The sequence below is a fragment of the Chiloscyllium punctatum genome, chromosome 33, assembly GCF_047496795.1.
Source record: "Chiloscyllium punctatum isolate Juve2018m chromosome 33, sChiPun1.3, whole genome shotgun sequence".
NCBI classification, from domain to species: Eukaryota; Metazoa; Chordata; class Chondrichthyes; order Orectolobiformes; family Hemiscylliidae; genus Chiloscyllium; species Chiloscyllium punctatum.
Genome location: NC_092771.1, coordinates 24747928 through 24763687, shown reverse-complemented (window position 1 = coordinate 24763687; position 15760 = coordinate 24747928). Strand labels below are relative to the sequence as shown.

Genomic DNA, 15760 nt, shown 5'->3' with positions numbered 1-15760 from the left:
GTTGCTAGAGAAAGCAGTAGATACAAGTACAGTTACAACATTTAAAAGACATTTGGACAGGTATATGAATAGGAAAGGTTTAGAGGGATATAGGCCAAATGCAGGCAAATGGGACTAATTTATTTTGGGAGACCTGGTCAGCATAGACTGGTTGGACTGAAGGGTCTGTTGCCGTGCTGTCTGACTCTATGAACTCTCTTCAACAGAAACAGGGCAGGCAAATCCCTCTTTAAAGTACATTTTGCCACATAAGTTCTCATTCACTCTGTTCCTCTCAGACCAGCCCATGTTTGTGTGATTACTTCTGATCTCCAGCATCTGCAGGACTTTAAAGAAGGAAGAGATGAGCCAGGTGAAAACAGGTCCAATCTCCAGCCCAGTGTGTGAATCCAGCCCCTGTGATCAAACCTCACCCTTCCCAGCAACAACCCGGCTCTCCTTCCAATCAACCCCGTAGGTTGCTATGGCAACATACACTTTTACGCGCATGTTGTAGCCTAAAGCTATTGATAGTGACAACTGCCATTGACGTGTTAACCTGATTGGCAGAGAAACCTGAAGTGGGGATTGCACCCGGAGGCATTCTGAAGAAGGGTCGATAAGATCCGAAAGGTTAACTCTGATTTCTCTCCAGAGGTGCTGCCAGATCTGCTGAGCCTTTCCAGCAACTTCTGATCTTGGTTTTGAACATGGAGGGTCAGGCTCAGAGACAGGGACATTACCCGCTGGGCCATGAGACCTCCTGAGGAGTCACTGCTCTCTGGGAAAGCATTCATTTCTCAAGAGAAGAGGAACCTAAAGAGGTGTTGAAGGTCATGAAAGACTTTCATTCAATGTTCATTCATGGGACGTGGGCATTGCCCGTCTCTAGTTGCCATTGAGGAGGGGATGAGCTGCCTTCTTGTACCGCCGAAGTCTATGTGCTGTAGACCCACAATGATGTTAGCTAGGGAATTCCAGGATTTTGACCCAGCGGCAGTTAAGGAATGACAATATTTTCCCAAATCAGGATGGCAAGTGGCATTGAGGTGGTGGTATTTGATAGGATTGGCATTGAGGTGGTCTCACTCTGAGGGAGATAAATCTGGGAGCCATAATTACAAGAGAGTCAACAACAAGTCGGATTGGGAATTCAGGAGAGATCTCTCCATCCTGAGAGTGACCAGAGTGTGGAAATTGGAACCAAAAGGAGTAAAATTATTAGTAGAGGTTGCTGGAAAAGCTCAGCAGGTCTGGCAGCATCTGTGGAGAGAAATCAGAGTTAAGGTTTTAAGTCGAATGATCCTCCCTCATAACAAAAGGAGGAGTTGAGTTGAATAACATTGAAGACAGATCAACATGTGAGGGTGAAAGGAGTAGTTAGTTGACACAGTTGAATGAAGTGAGTGGACAAGATAGAGCAGAAGGTGGGAAAATGTGAAGCTGTTCGCTTTGACAGGAAGACTAATAAAAAAAGCAGAATGTTATTCAAATGGAGAATTCTGAGGTGAGTCCATAAGACTTGGAAGCAGAATTAAGTCAGTTGGCCCACTGCGTCTGCTCTATCATTCAATGAGATCATGGCTGATCTGGTAATCCTCAGCTCAACTTTCCTGCCTTTTCCCTACAACCCTTGATGCCCTTATTGATTAAAACACTGATTATCTCAGCCTTGAATATACTTAATGACCAATCCTCTACTGCCCTCTGGGTAAAGTGATTCATTATGGTCTGGGAGAGGAAATTGCTGCTCATCCCAATCTTCAATGGGTAGCCCCTTGCTCTGCGATTATGCCCTCTGGTCTCTGGCACTCCCCCAAAGGGGAAACAAACTTTCCACAAGAACCTTGACAAACACCCTAAAAATCCTTTATGTTTCAATAACATTTTCTCTTATCCTTCTGTACTTCAACAATTAGAGGTACAACATGCTCACTCTCTCCTCAAAATGCAGTCCACTAGTATCTGCCTAATGAACCTTCTCTGGACTGCCTCCAATGACAGTCTAACTTTCCTTAGATAAGGGGACTAAAACTCTTCGCAGTATTCTCGGTGTTGTCTAACTAGTGCCTTGTATAGTCTTAGCAAAACCTCCATATTTTAATATTCTATTCCTTTCGAAGTAAAGGCCAACATTTTGTTTGCCTTCCCTGAACTTGGATGATTTTTCTGATTCATGCTTATTCTTTCTCTAAATAATATTTGGCTCTTCTGTTCTTGCTGCTAAAGTGCAGATACCTCACATTTTCCCACATTATATTTCATCTGCTAAGTTTTAGCCAGCACACTTAGCCTGCTTCTATCCCCGTGGACTCCTTGCATCGTCCTCAACACCAGCCCTCCCATCTATTTTTGTGTCAACTGCAAATTCGACTAAAGTACATTCCCTTTGCTCATCCAAGTCATTAATACAGTTTGTAAATAATCGTGGACCCAGCACTGATCCCCATGGCATTCCATTAGGTACAAGGTGCTATTCAGAAAATGACCCTTTAACTTAAACTCTTGACTCTCCTTGAGTTAGCCAATCCTTGCGAATATACTAGCCCCAACACCATAAGTTCTTATTAAGAAGCCTTATGTGCAGTACTTGACCAACATCTTTTCCAAATATTTCACACCTATTGGTTCCCCTTTCCCTTTCCAGCTTGTCACCTCCTTAAAGAGCTGGAATTAATTTGTCAGGCAGAATGCCCCCCCCCTTTGAGAAACTATGCCAACTCTGCTGTCTTACTTTATGAGTTTCTAAATGCTCTGCTATCACAGCCTTTATAACAAAGTCTAACACCTTCCCAAAGACATGAGGATCCCCCTACGCTCCAGTGAGAAAAGCCTATCCAGCCTCTCCTTAAAGCTCAAACCTTCCATACCTGGCAACATCCTGGTCGGTCTCTCCTGAACCCTCTCCAGTTTAATAATCTCCTTCCTCTAACAGTTTCAGGAAATGTATTTGCCAAGTTATTCACAGCAAGTTCTCTCAACTGGCAATGACTGAATACTCTGTTTCGTGCAACCTTGGTTGAGGGATAAAGGGTTGAACAGGACATCGGTGGAGATCTCCTTCATGACGGTGGGGTAGGATAGTTCACCCCCCCCACTTGACACAGCACTTAATGTCTCGTGGGTAACACACAGATATTATTCCAGTTTTTAGACTGGATTATTCAAGCAATGATCTCAACCACAAACCCTATCATCATGAGGCAGTGAGCGCTACTGGAAGAACTTGACCTGAACTTGACCCAGCCCTCAAAGTTAGCACTGATCAGAGTTACCACAATCTGAATGAAATCTCAGTGACACCACGATACCCGGTCGACATGGTCAAAGATTACACTGTTACAATCACGGAGATGATGACAGAGCTTTGCTGAACAAATCACTGAGGGGTAATAAGGTCACTATCCCCGATTGAAGTGGTGAGGGTGTGGAACTCACTGTCACAGGAAGTGGTGGAAGCCAGGGTGAGGATAGAAATTCCAGCCTCTAACACCCCCATGCTACTCCCAGCCTGACCCACATACAGTGAGAGAACTGTGGATGCTGGAAATCAGTAACACAAGCAGAGATTGCTGGAGAAACTCAGCAGGTCTGGCAGCATCTGTGAAGAGAGAATCGGAATTAAGGTTTCAAGTCCAGTGTCTCCTATGTGGAGGTTTATAAATGATGAGGGGCATGGATAAGGTGATTGGGAGATATCTTTTCCCAAGAGTGGGGGATTTCCAGATGAGGGGGCACATTTCTCAGAGAGGGTGGTACGTGCCTGGAATGAGCTGCCAGAGGCTGGTACAATTGCAACATTTAAAAGGCATCTGGATGGGTGTATGAATAGGAAGGGTTTGGAGGGATATGGGCCGGGTGCTGGCAGGTGGGACTAGATTGGGTTGGGATATCTAGTCAGTACGGACGGGTTGGACCAAAGGATCTGTTTCCATGCTCTACATCTCTATGATTCTATGACATGAAGGGCAATTCTTTTTACATAGGGAGTGGTTTTTACATGGAATGAACTGCCAGAGGAAGTGGTGGATGTGGATACAGTTACAATGTTTAAATGTTATTTGGATAAGGGCATGAATAGGAAAGATTTGGAGGGATATGGGCCAAGTGCAGGCAGGTGGGACTAGTTTGGTTTGGGATTATCTTCAGCATGGACTGGTTAGACTGAAGGGTCGGTTTCTGTGCTGTAGGATTTTGCGACTATGGTTCTATAATCCTCTTGGAATGTGATGAGAAGTCTATGTATGACCTCAGTAAGAGTGCAGTTGGCATCGTGTGTGAACATGCTGACTTGTTGGAGAGATGCTGAGGCAATGACAGAGAAGGGTTTCAGGATACTGCCTGGTAAGATGGACAGGGGAGACTGTGTTGTTCGCTTCATTGCAATTTTTCAATTATGCTGGGATGGGACTTAGTGATCAGACAAAACTGTTTCCAACAGCTGAGAGGTCCAGGATGAAAAGGTACAGATATCGTATGGAAGATTGGTGACTGAGGACCAGGGCAGGAAAGCTTTTTCCCTGGGAGCACGGTGAAAAGCTCAAGCAGATTAGATTACTTACAGTGTGGAAACAGGCCTTTCAGCCCTACAAATCCAGACACCAGCCAGACCCATACATTTACCCCTTCACCCAACACTACGGACAATTTAGCATGGCCAATTCACATGACCTGCACATTTTTGGATTGTGGGAGGAAACCCACGCAGACACAGGGAGAACGTGCAAACTCCACACAGTCAGTCGCCTGAGGCGGGAATTGAACCCGGGTCTCTGGCGCTGTGAGGCAGCAGTGCTAACCACTGTGCCACCGTGCCACCCACAGATAGGCTGCCTCAAACAGAAAGCACATCATGAATAACGTCCTGCAGGTAACAAACACAGAAAGTGTTTGGGAAACGTGGCATGGTGTCTCAGGGGTTAGCACTGCTGCCTCACAGCACCAAAGACCCGGTTCGATGCTGCCCCCAGGCCATTCTCGGTGTGGAGTTTGCACATTCTCCTCGTGTCTGCGTGGGTTTCCTCTGAGTGCTCTGATTTCCTCCCACAGTCCAAAGATGTGCAGGTCAGATGAATTGGCCGTGCTAAATTACCTGTAGTGTTCAGGGATGTGTAGGTTAGGTGTCCAAGTCAGAGGTTAATATAAGGGAATGGGTCTGGGTGGGTGATTCTTTGGAGGGTCGGTGTGGACTTGTTGGGCTGAAGGGCCTCTTTTCCACACTGTGGGGATTCTATGATTCTAAACTCAACACGGTGGCACAGTGGTTAGCACTGCTGCCTCACAGCACCAGAGACCCAGGTTCAATTCCCGCCTCAGGCGACTAACTGTGTGGAGTTTGCACGTTCTCCCCGTGTCTGCGTGGGTTTCCTCCCACAGTCCAAAGATGTGCACGTCAGGTAAATTGGCCACGCTAAATTGCCTGTAAATTTAGGGAAGGAGTAAATGTAGGGGTATGGGTGGGTTGCGCTTCGGCGGGGCGGTGTGGACTTGTTGGGCCGAAGGGCCTGTTTCCACACTGTAATCTAATCTAATCTAAACATCTGTACAGAGCTGAAAATGTGTTGCTGGAAAAGCGCAGCAGGTCAGGCAGCATCCAAGGAGCAGGAGAATCGACGTTTCAGGCATGAGCCCTTCTTCAGGAAACATCTGTACAGAGACAGACAAACCGAGTTAATGTTTTGCATCCAGAGTCTCTTCCGAACTCAAATCATTTACCAGTTTCCAGCAGTTTCCAGTTACCATGGCAATCCAGTAAGCTGAAATAAATGGGAAATCACCAAGGAATGTATTGAAATGGAATCAATTGTGAAATCAATGACTTACATCAGCCAAATGAATGAATATCTCTCCATTCCTTGCATGTGCTTATGTAAAAGCCCGTTAAACACCCCTATCATATCTGCCTCCACCCCCCACCCCAAGGCAGCGCATTCCCGGCACCTACCACTCTCTGTGGAAAAAGACTTGTCTCTCACATCTCTTTAAAACTTTCCCCCTCTCATCTCATTCCACTTCTGAGAAGAAAATTCTGACCATCAGCCTCTCATAGATATAAAGTTAAAAATCACCAGGTTATAGAGTTGAAAAATGTGGTGCTGGAAAAACACAGCAGGCCAGGCAGCATCTGAGGAGCAGGAGAATCACCAGGTTATAGTCCAACAGGGTTATTTGGGAACACTAGCTTGGCGTATACCCCACAACCACCTGATGAAGGAGCAGCGCTCCAAAAGCTAGTGCTTCCAAATAAACCTGTTGGACTATAACCCGGTGTTGTGTGATTTTTAACTTTAGAGTCAAGATTAGAGTGGTGCTGGAAAAGCACAGCAGGTCAGGCAGCTTCCAGGGAGCAGGAAAATCGACCTTTTGGGCAAAAGCCCTTCATCAGGAATGGTTGATTTTTAACTTTGTCCACCCCAGTCCAACACTGGCTCCTCCACATCAGGACTCCCATAATTTTATAAACTTCTATCAGTTCTCCCCTCAGCCTCCATTGCTCCAGAGAAAACCACCCTAGCTTGTCCTGCCTCTCCTTATAGTTCATTCTTTTGTTTGAACAAAAGGTTCCATTTTATTGCGTTCCTCGGGTGATTTCCCACTTATTTCGGCTTACTGCATTGCCATGATCCCTCTCTCTATAGCTGTAACCTGGTAAATGTCCAGAGACTGTCTCTGTGAGAATAGTCTTGGTTAGGTGATGCGGTGTTTGGGCCTGTACATCAGGCAGAGGTTCTGATCGGCTCAGCCGCAGACGGTGAAATAGTTATACTGTACCTGAAAGCTGAGCTCTGGGTAGTCCACCATCCCTCCGAACCAGGACAGAGCCGCATTTAAAAAGTCTAGAATTGCCAGAAATGCCAGGAGGTTCACCGCAATATTCGCAACCAGACCAATGGAGGCTGAGGCACCATTACTTGCAGCTTCTAGAATATTCTGTTCTCCTCTGGAAGTGGGGGTTAAAGGAAAGAGAAACATTATATTCACTACAGTAATGCAATCCACTTTTCTCCTGATTGAGGGATGCAACAGAGGGGATGCAGTGACCTTGTGGCATTAGCGCAAGATTATTGATTCAGAGTTGAGAGTGTGTTGCTGGAAAAGCACAGCAGGTCAGGCAGCATCCGAGGAGCAGGAGAGTCGACGTTTTGGGCTGGAGCCCTTCATCAGGAATGAGACTGGGAGCCTTGGGGGATGGAGAGATAAATGGGAGGGGGTGGGGCTGGGGGGAAGGTAGCTGAGAGTGCAATAGGTGGATGGAGATGGGGGTAAAGGTGATAGGTCAGAGAGGAGGGTGGAATGGATAAGTGGGAAGAAGATTGGCAGGTAGGACAGGTCATGAGGACGGTGCTGAGCTGGAAGCTTGGAATTAGGGTAAGGTGGGGAGAGAGGAAATGAGGAAAATGGTAAAATCCACATTGATGCTCTGGGGTTGGAGGGTCCCGAGGCGGAAGATGAGGCATTCTTACTCCAGGTGTTGGGTGATGAGGGAGCGGTGGTGGGGGAGGTCCAGGACCTTTATGTCCTTGGCAGAGTGGGAGGGGGAGTTGAAATGTTTGGTCACAGAGCGGTGTGGTTGATTGGTGCGGGTGTCCCAGAGATGTTTCCTGAAGCGCTCTACTCGGAGGCGTCCAGTCTCCCCAATGTAGACGAGACCGCATCGGGAGCAACAGATACAATAAATGATATTAGTAGATGTGCAAGTGAAACATTGATGGATGTGGAAGGCTCCTTTGGGGCCTTGGATGGAGGTGAGGGAGGAGGTGTTGACGCAGGTTTTGAAATTCCTGTGGTGTCAGGGGAAGATGCCAGAGGGGAGGGTGGGTTGTTGGGTGGGGGGACGGGCGTGGGTAATATACTGGGAACCCAGTGGAATATGAATTCAATTTTAAAAAACGCCTGAAATTAAGAGCTTAATGATGACCATGAAACTATTGTCAATTGTTGGAAAAGCCCATCTGGTTCATTAATGTACTTCAAGGAAGGAAACTGCCCATCCTTACCTGGTCTGGCCTCCATGTGACTCCAGACCCACAGCAACGTCATTGACTCTGAACAATTGGGGATGGGTATGAAATGCTGGCTTACTTGTCATGAACGAATTTTTAAAAACCCAATGGTACAGCACAGAAGGACGATAAGTCCTATCTCTCCCTATCCTGTTCCAGCTCCTGTTCTTCCCCCTCAGCCCTGCAAACGATTCCCTTTCACATTACTTTCTTTAAGTATCTTTCTCCCCATGACTCCTTTTGGGAATTATCTCAAATCAATGTCCCCTGCCCACCTCCGTCACTGGAATGAGTCTCTGCTTCTTTGCTCGATCAAAACCATTTAAACATCTCCATCATTACTGAATATAAGCTGCCAGGGAGCTCACTTTCTTCATGAAACTGAGGACGCTGGTTTTCAAAACATAACTGGGAGAGTCAGTCACATTATTGACGCCAATGTGCTGGAGGTGTGGGTGCAGGGGACACGGTAGGAGGAAGGCAACTGGTGAATTATTCATTTGGAGAGCTGGTATAGACACAATGGGCTGAAGGGTATCCTTCCATGCTGTAAGGGTTCTGTTTAAGTTACTGAGTCCTCAGTCCCAGTTCATTAAAGCACTTTCCCTGAGGCAAGGATAGTTACAGGAGTAAAATCTGTGCATGTGTGTGATCAATCCCGGCTACTGATGGCAATGAGGTCTCCAGGAGTGGCTGACTGGGAGATTAACTTTAGGTTTAGGGTTACAGTTAGGGTTACAGTTAAGGTTAGGGTTAAGGTTAGGGTTAGGGTTAAGGTTAAGGTTAAGGTTAGGGTTACAGTTAGGGTAGGGTTAAGGTTAGGGTTAGAGTTACAGTTAGGGTTAGGGTTAGGGTTTGGGTTACGGTTAGGTTTAGGGTTAGGGTTAGGGTTAGGGTTATGGTTCGCATTAGGGCTAGGGTTAGGGTTAAAGTTAGGGTTAGGGTTAGGGTTAGGTTTACAGTTAGGGTTAGGGTGAGGGTTACAGTTAGGATTAGGGTTAGGAATAGAGTTAGAGTTGGGGTTAGGCTTTGAGTTAGAGTTAGTTTTAGGATTAGGGTTTGGATTTAGGTTTAGGTTGGGTTTACAGTTAGGGTTAGGGTTAGTTTTAGGGTTAGGGTTAGCGTTAGGGTTGAGGTGTATGGTTAAGTTTTAGGTTTAGGGTTAGGGTTAGGGCTAGGGTTTAGGGTTAAGGTTAGAGTTAGGGTTTAGGGTTAGGGTTAGGGTTAAGGTTAGGGTTTAGGATTTAGGGTTAGGGTTTAGGGTTTAGGGTTATGGTTAGGGTTAGGGTTAAGGGTTAGGGTTAGGGTTAGGGATAGGGTTAGGGTTAGGGTTAGGGTTTAGGGTTTAGGGTTATGGTTAGGGTTAGAGTTAGGGTTAGGGATAGGGTTAGGGTTAGGGTTTAGGGTTATCTTGCGATAGGGTTAGGGTTAGGGTTATCTTGATTTCATGTGGGACTTGCAGTGCTTCTGTTTGTTGGTTTTTGCTGTTGTGAATTGGAGGAGGCCAATCTGCCCTTCGAACCTAATCCACCATTCAATTACATCACAAATGATCAGATGACTCTACATTCCCATGATAACTGTTCACCGCACCTCACATCCCTAAACACCCCCTTCCCCCATCTCTGTCTCACACACACCCACACCAAGATTCTGTCCAACCCTTCTGAGAAATGTTCAAATGTCTTGACTTGAACCACCTTTTGAGATCAAAACTTCTAAAGTCGCTCGGCCCTTTGTCTGATAGAAATTCTCATCTCAACTTTAAGTGGCAAGTTTCTTTTTAGAAAAAAATATTCCAGTTTCATTGATAGCATCTATATCAATGGAAATAGGCTATTAGGCCCAACAAGTCTACACTGACCCTCCGAACAGTATCCCACCCAGACCCTATTATTCTATATTTACCACTGATTAGTGCACCTAACCTACACAACCCTGAACAATATAATCTGCATTTTTGGATTGTGGGATGACCTGGAGGAAACCCACACAGACACATGGAGAAAGTGCAAACTCCACACAGACAGCTGAGGTTGGAATTGAACCCAGGTCTCTTACGTTGTGAGGCGGCAGTGCTAACCACTGATCCACCGTAGAAGCTTCACATGAAGAAACACCCTCTCCACATGCATTGTGTCATAATCCCTCAGATTCCTGTATGTTATAATCAAGTTGTCTCTTAATCTTCTAAACTCCAACATATACAAGTGTAACCTGCCCAATCTTTCCTCAGCGGATAATTCCACACAGTCAATTGCCTGAGGCTGGAATCGAACCGGGTCCCTGATGCTGTGAGGCAGCAATGCTAACCACAGTGCCACCCAAAATGGGTAGGACAGAGAGCAGGAGATGCACCCAAGGAAATTGGGCTCTAAGATCCTCTTGGCTGGTAAATTATCAAATTTTCACTCCAATCGGTCTGAATTGAAATCTTTTGTGCCATCTCTTTGAAATCAGAGCCTTGAGCTGACCTAATGAAGACAGCCTAAAGTCTTTTACACAATAACGTAACGTGGTGATCACTATTAAGTTGGAGTCTAATATCACACACCCACAGTCTAGCTTCACTCCTTCTTGACTCATGAACTTGGATTCTTCGAGTTCTGGGTAGCTGAGCTTTGACAGAGCCAGTGCACAAGGGGCTGCCATCACCGATGCTGCGATCAGACTGGAGGCACTAATCTGTAAAAGGAGATCAGAACAGGATCAGATTGAAACAAATGGATTGAGAAGTATTTGAATAATCTGTCACTTTCCTGATAACCCATGGATTATTTCAAAAATAAGATTGGAGTCATATTCTGCATTTGGGAGTGGAGCTACATTAACCCAGGAGAAAGTGAGGAGACCAGAGTCAAAGAGTGTGTTGCTGGAAAAGCACGGCAGGTCAGGCAGCATCCGAGGAGCAGGAGAATCAACGTTCCGGGCATTAGTCCTTCATTCCTGATGAAGAGCTTATGTTCAAAATGTCGACTCTCCTGCTCCTCGGATGCTGCCTGACCGGCTGTGCTTTTCCAGCACCACACTTTTTGACGCTACATAAACCCAGCCTATTGAAATGCCAGGCCTCTATTTTGAAGAGCGTTCAATATTTGCGAATGCTTTACACTGAGGTTACTGGCAGTATCCTATTCTGTTGGATGCCAGTCACATCCTGAGTGGTGTCAGGGTAAAGAGCAGTGTTATACAAGTCCAGTATATCATTATATAGATTCCAGACCAGATAGGCCTCTAACTATAACACAGTTCCATGATCTCACAATGACTAATGTTTTAGCAAAAAGGGACCTGCCTCACTCTCTCTGTGTAATGGAGTCAGTTGGTTATCTGTGTATAATGTACAGTAACATTAACAAGTCTAGAACACCCTGTGGTCTTGCAGCCTTATATAAATATCAAGTGCTGCAAATAAACTTCAAGATATCTGATTCAACAGAGCCCAACTTTAAATGGTATATGTAACCTGGGCTGACATATAGAAAACCAGAAATGGCATCACTCAGCTAGGTAACTCTTCTGAAAGGGGGTGGGGTGAAACAGGATTTCTCCCTACTCCACAAAAAAAAGTATGCAAATTGAGATACATTTTGGGCTTCTTTAAAGGGGCCAGGGCAAGTACACATGTTTGGCTTTGTTCAAGAATTTAACTATGACTGAATTGGGATGGCAAAATATACATATTGCTCAAGAACAATATATCATAGATTCTCAAAGTCACTTAGATTGTGTACAAATATACTTTGAATAAAGTGCATTAAAACCTTGACTGACATTTTCAGCTTTGCTTGCTTTGTAAATAATCACCAAGTTTTAAAAGTTCTGTTGTCTTTAGCTTCAGTGTAATTCTAATTCATATAAATAAATCTGACTTGTGTCTTTAGCCTGTTTGACATGCTGTTTAGTGTTGTGTTTGACATTACAGAGTGTGAGGCAATCCACATGAAACCCTGGTGCACAGCTGATTGGTAAAAAGGTAATTGATAGCTCAATTCACAGGAGTAGGCCATTCGGCCTCTCGAGTCTGTTCTGTCACTCTGGTGAATCATGAATAATTCTGATCTTCATTCGAATATGCTATGTAAGCCTGTAATACACTTGCATATTGAAAAGGATCAGTCTACATTTCTTTAGTAATTACTAAGTACACAGCTTTTTGGGAGATAAAGTCCCAGCTTCTTCTTACCCTTTGTGCTGAGGGTACAGGTGGAGGGGGTGTTGTGAGCGGTAAACAGGGCACGAGTAACATGTGGAGGAAGAACCTGAGCAGCGAGAGCACACTTACCCCAAAGGAGATGTAGGCCCCAAGGACACTGCCAGCAATTGTGGCGAACCCTCCAGTCATTACAGCGTGCATCTCAGACTTGGTCATTTCAGGCAAGTATGGCCGGATGAGGAGTGGCGACTCTGTCTGAAATAAAACCAATGACCCTTCACGGTTGTGTTACAAGCGCCTCGTCTAGAAGAAGACCCAATCGGTCACAAGCACAACAAGTGCAGAAGGTAAAGCTCGAACATTTAACACCGTCCACATCATCGAACAGTCCTCAGAATTGTTACAGTGCAGAGATTCAGGCTATTCAGCCCATCCTGTCTGCACTGGCTCTCCAATCAAGCAATTGCCATTCTCCCCGCAACCTGCGTTGTCTTCTTTCTCAAAATTCCCTTTTGAAATGCCCTCACTTTTCTCCCTGGAGTGTAGGAGACTGAGAGGTGACCTTATATAGGTTTATGCATCATGACAGGCATAGATAAGTTAGATAGCCGACAATCTTTCCGCAGGGTAGGTGCGTCTAAAACTAGAGGGTGTGGGTTTAAGCTGAGAAGGGAGAGATACGGAGATACGAAAGGGTCCAGAGGGGCAATGTTTTCACACGGAGGGTGGTGAGTGTCCCAACAGGCTGCCAGAGGCAGTGGTGGAGGCAAGTACAATTTTTTTCATTTCAGAAATATTTAGACAGTTTTTAAAAAATTCATTCATGGGATGTGGGTGTCACTGCCTAGGTCAGCATTTATTGCCCATCCCTAATTGCCCAGGGGGAGTTAAGAGTCAACCTCATTGCTATGGGTTTGGAGTCACATGTAGGCCAGTCCTGTTAAGGATGGCAGTGTTCCTTCCCTAAAGGCACTTAGCGAACGAGAATTGACAATGGATTCATGGTCATGATTAGACTCTTAATTCCAGATTTTTGTTGAAATCAAATTCCACTATAGGCCCATGGCAGGATTTGAACCTGGCTTCCAGAACATTACCTGGGTCTCTGGATTAATAGGCCAGGAAATCACCTCCCCTGCGGTACCTGGGTAGAATAGGTATGGAGGGATATGGACCAAATGCAGGCAAATGGGACTAGATTAATTGTGAAAAGTGGGCAGCATTGGCAAGTTGGTCTGAAAGGCCTGTTTCCGTGCTGTAGACCTCCCTGACTCTATGAAAGCTCTGACTGAACCTGCCTCAACTATAGTCTCAGGCAGTGCATTCCATACCCTAACCAATCGCTGCCTGAGGCAAGCCGTTACTCCTGAAATATCCGTTTTGTTCGCCAATAATGTCAAAATGGTTAGGGTTAGAGTTAGAGTTAGGGTTGGGTTGGGGTTGGGATTGGGTTTGGGGTTAAAGTTAGGATTGGGGTTAGAGTTAGGGATGGGTTGGGGTTGAGGTTAGGCTTGGGGTTAAAGTTAGGGTTGGGGTTAGAGTTAGGGTTGGGGTTAGGGTTAGGGTTGGGGTTAGGGTTAGGGATGGGTTAGGATGGGTTAGAGTTACAGCTGGCATTAGGGTTAGGGATGGATTTAGGATGGGTTAAGGTTACAGTTGGGGTTAGGGTTAGGGTTGGGGTTAGGATGGGTTAGGGTTAAAATTGGGGTTAAGATTAGGTTTGAGATTAGGATAGGTTAGGGTTACAGTTGGGGTTAGAATTAGGGTTGGCGTTAGAAAACGTTAGGGTTACAGTTGGGGTTAGGTTTAGGGTTGGGGTTAGGATGGGTTAGGGTTAGGATTAGTGTTGGGATTAGCGTGGGAGTTCAGATTGGGATTAGGATTATGTTTAGGGTTAGGCATAAGGTTAGGGTTAGATTAAGGGTTAGGTTTAGCGTTAGGGTGTGAAGTATGTGTTTTACATGTGGGAATGGTATTCCCTATCTACACTGACCACACCCTCCTGACTTTGACATTAAATCTCAAATTCTCTCTCAGGCCTTGGTCATTGTGATGGCAAACATGGGGCAGGCCTAGTGACAATGGAAAAGCCTGTCCCATAACCAGAAGAGAATTTTCACCTTTGCTCATACCTGCCCCACAAAGATATTGCCAGCGACGCTCAGAGTTTCTGTAGCTGATGTTCCCATGGTAACCTGCATCAACCACGCAATCTGACTCGAGAAAAAAATAAAAACAGAAATACAATTAAAGGTATTGCACAAATGGAATGGAATTGTATACAGCAGTGACTTGTTGTTTAATACATTGGAAGGTCAAAGGTTCAGGGTCGAGTGGCAGGTTAGTGTGCCGGGAGGGACAGCAGCCTCTGTCCACTGGGTAGGGCATTTTTCTTCATTTCGCTATCACCTGCTGACTCCTCATTCCCAGCCGCCCTGTCATAACGAAACATCAAGCAACAACCTTTGTACTCCCAGATTGGGAATGCCCTTATCAATCGACCATCGTGTCATGGAGCTGGGTGTGGGCAACCATGTTCCACACTCAGCAATGGTGGTGCAGCTCAGCCACAACTTGGCCAGTGGGACAGTATCAGCGCCATGTGCAAATGGCCTTCACTGTACCCTGTCAGTCCCTGGCTTCTCTCAGCTCATTGGACTGACCCAAGGCTGAGGTAGATAGCCTCTTGGGAATCGGTTTAGCTCGGTTGGCTGGATTACAAAGCAGCATGTTGCCAACAGTGTGGGTTCAATTCCTATCACCGGTTTGAGGTTACCGTGAAGGACTCTCCTTCTCAACCTCTTTCCTCGCCTGAGGTCTGGTGGCCCTCAGGTTAAATCACCAGCAGTTGCTTCCCTCTCTAATGAGAGAGCAGCCCCCTATGGTCGAGTAAGACAATGGCGACGCAACAACAACAGATAGGTTCTTGCTTGGCGAGAGAGTGAAAGGTCACAGGGACAGACGGGAATGTGAGGGCTACTAACTGGATTAGCCACGTCCTTCTTCCAAAATAGGCTCAGAAGGCTAAAGGGCCTGGTGTTGCTCCAAGTCCTGTTTGACTCAAGTATGTTGAAAGCATAAACAAACAGAGAGTTAGAACGAGCTGGAGACACTCAGCAGGTCTGGCAGCTCTTGTGGAGAGAGAAACAAAGTTAACGCCTCGAGTCCAGTCTGACTCTCCTTAGACAGCATGGTGGCTCAGTGATTAGCCTTGCTGCCTCACAGCACTACGGACCCGGATCCAATTCTCACCTCGGGCAATTGTCTATGTGGAGTTTGCACCTCCTCCCTGTGTTGGCAAGGGTTTGCTCCAGTTTCTTCCCACAATCCAAAGATGTGCAGGTGAGGTGAATTGACCAAGCTAAATTGCCCATAGTGTTCAGGGATGTGCAGGCTAGGTGCATTAGTCAGGGGTAAATGTAGAGTAACAGAGTGGGGGAATGGGTCTGGGTGGGAGACTCTTCGGAGGGTCGGTGTGGACTTGTTTGGCCGAATGGCCTATTCCCACACAGCAGGGATTCTAAGATCTCTGGCTGAGCTCAGCCTGCCATTCCTATTTGGGGGGAGGAGTGAGCCCACAGTTAGGAAGGACTCCTGATGAGAGTCACCGGTGCAGTCTCAC

At 46.0% G+C, this 15760-nt stretch overlaps 1 protein-coding gene across 1 annotated transcript in view; it reads right to left on the bottom strand.

Annotated features, from left to right (window-relative positions):
- Positions 1–15760, bottom strand: part of slc28a1 (solute carrier family 28 member 1) — a gene marked incomplete at its 5' end in the record, with an annotated part of 71994 nt that overhangs the window by 32782 nt on the left and 23452 nt on the right. Inside the window, 4 exons of the mRNA XM_072553153.1 lie at positions 6751–6919; positions 10537–10667; positions 12268–12393; positions 14271–14351. Coding sequence (XP_072409254.1) covers positions 6751–6919; positions 10537–10667; positions 12268–12393; positions 14271–14351 — 507 coding nt within the window. The remainder of the gene's footprint in view (positions 1–6750; positions 6920–10536; positions 10668–12267; positions 12394–14270; positions 14352–15760) is intronic.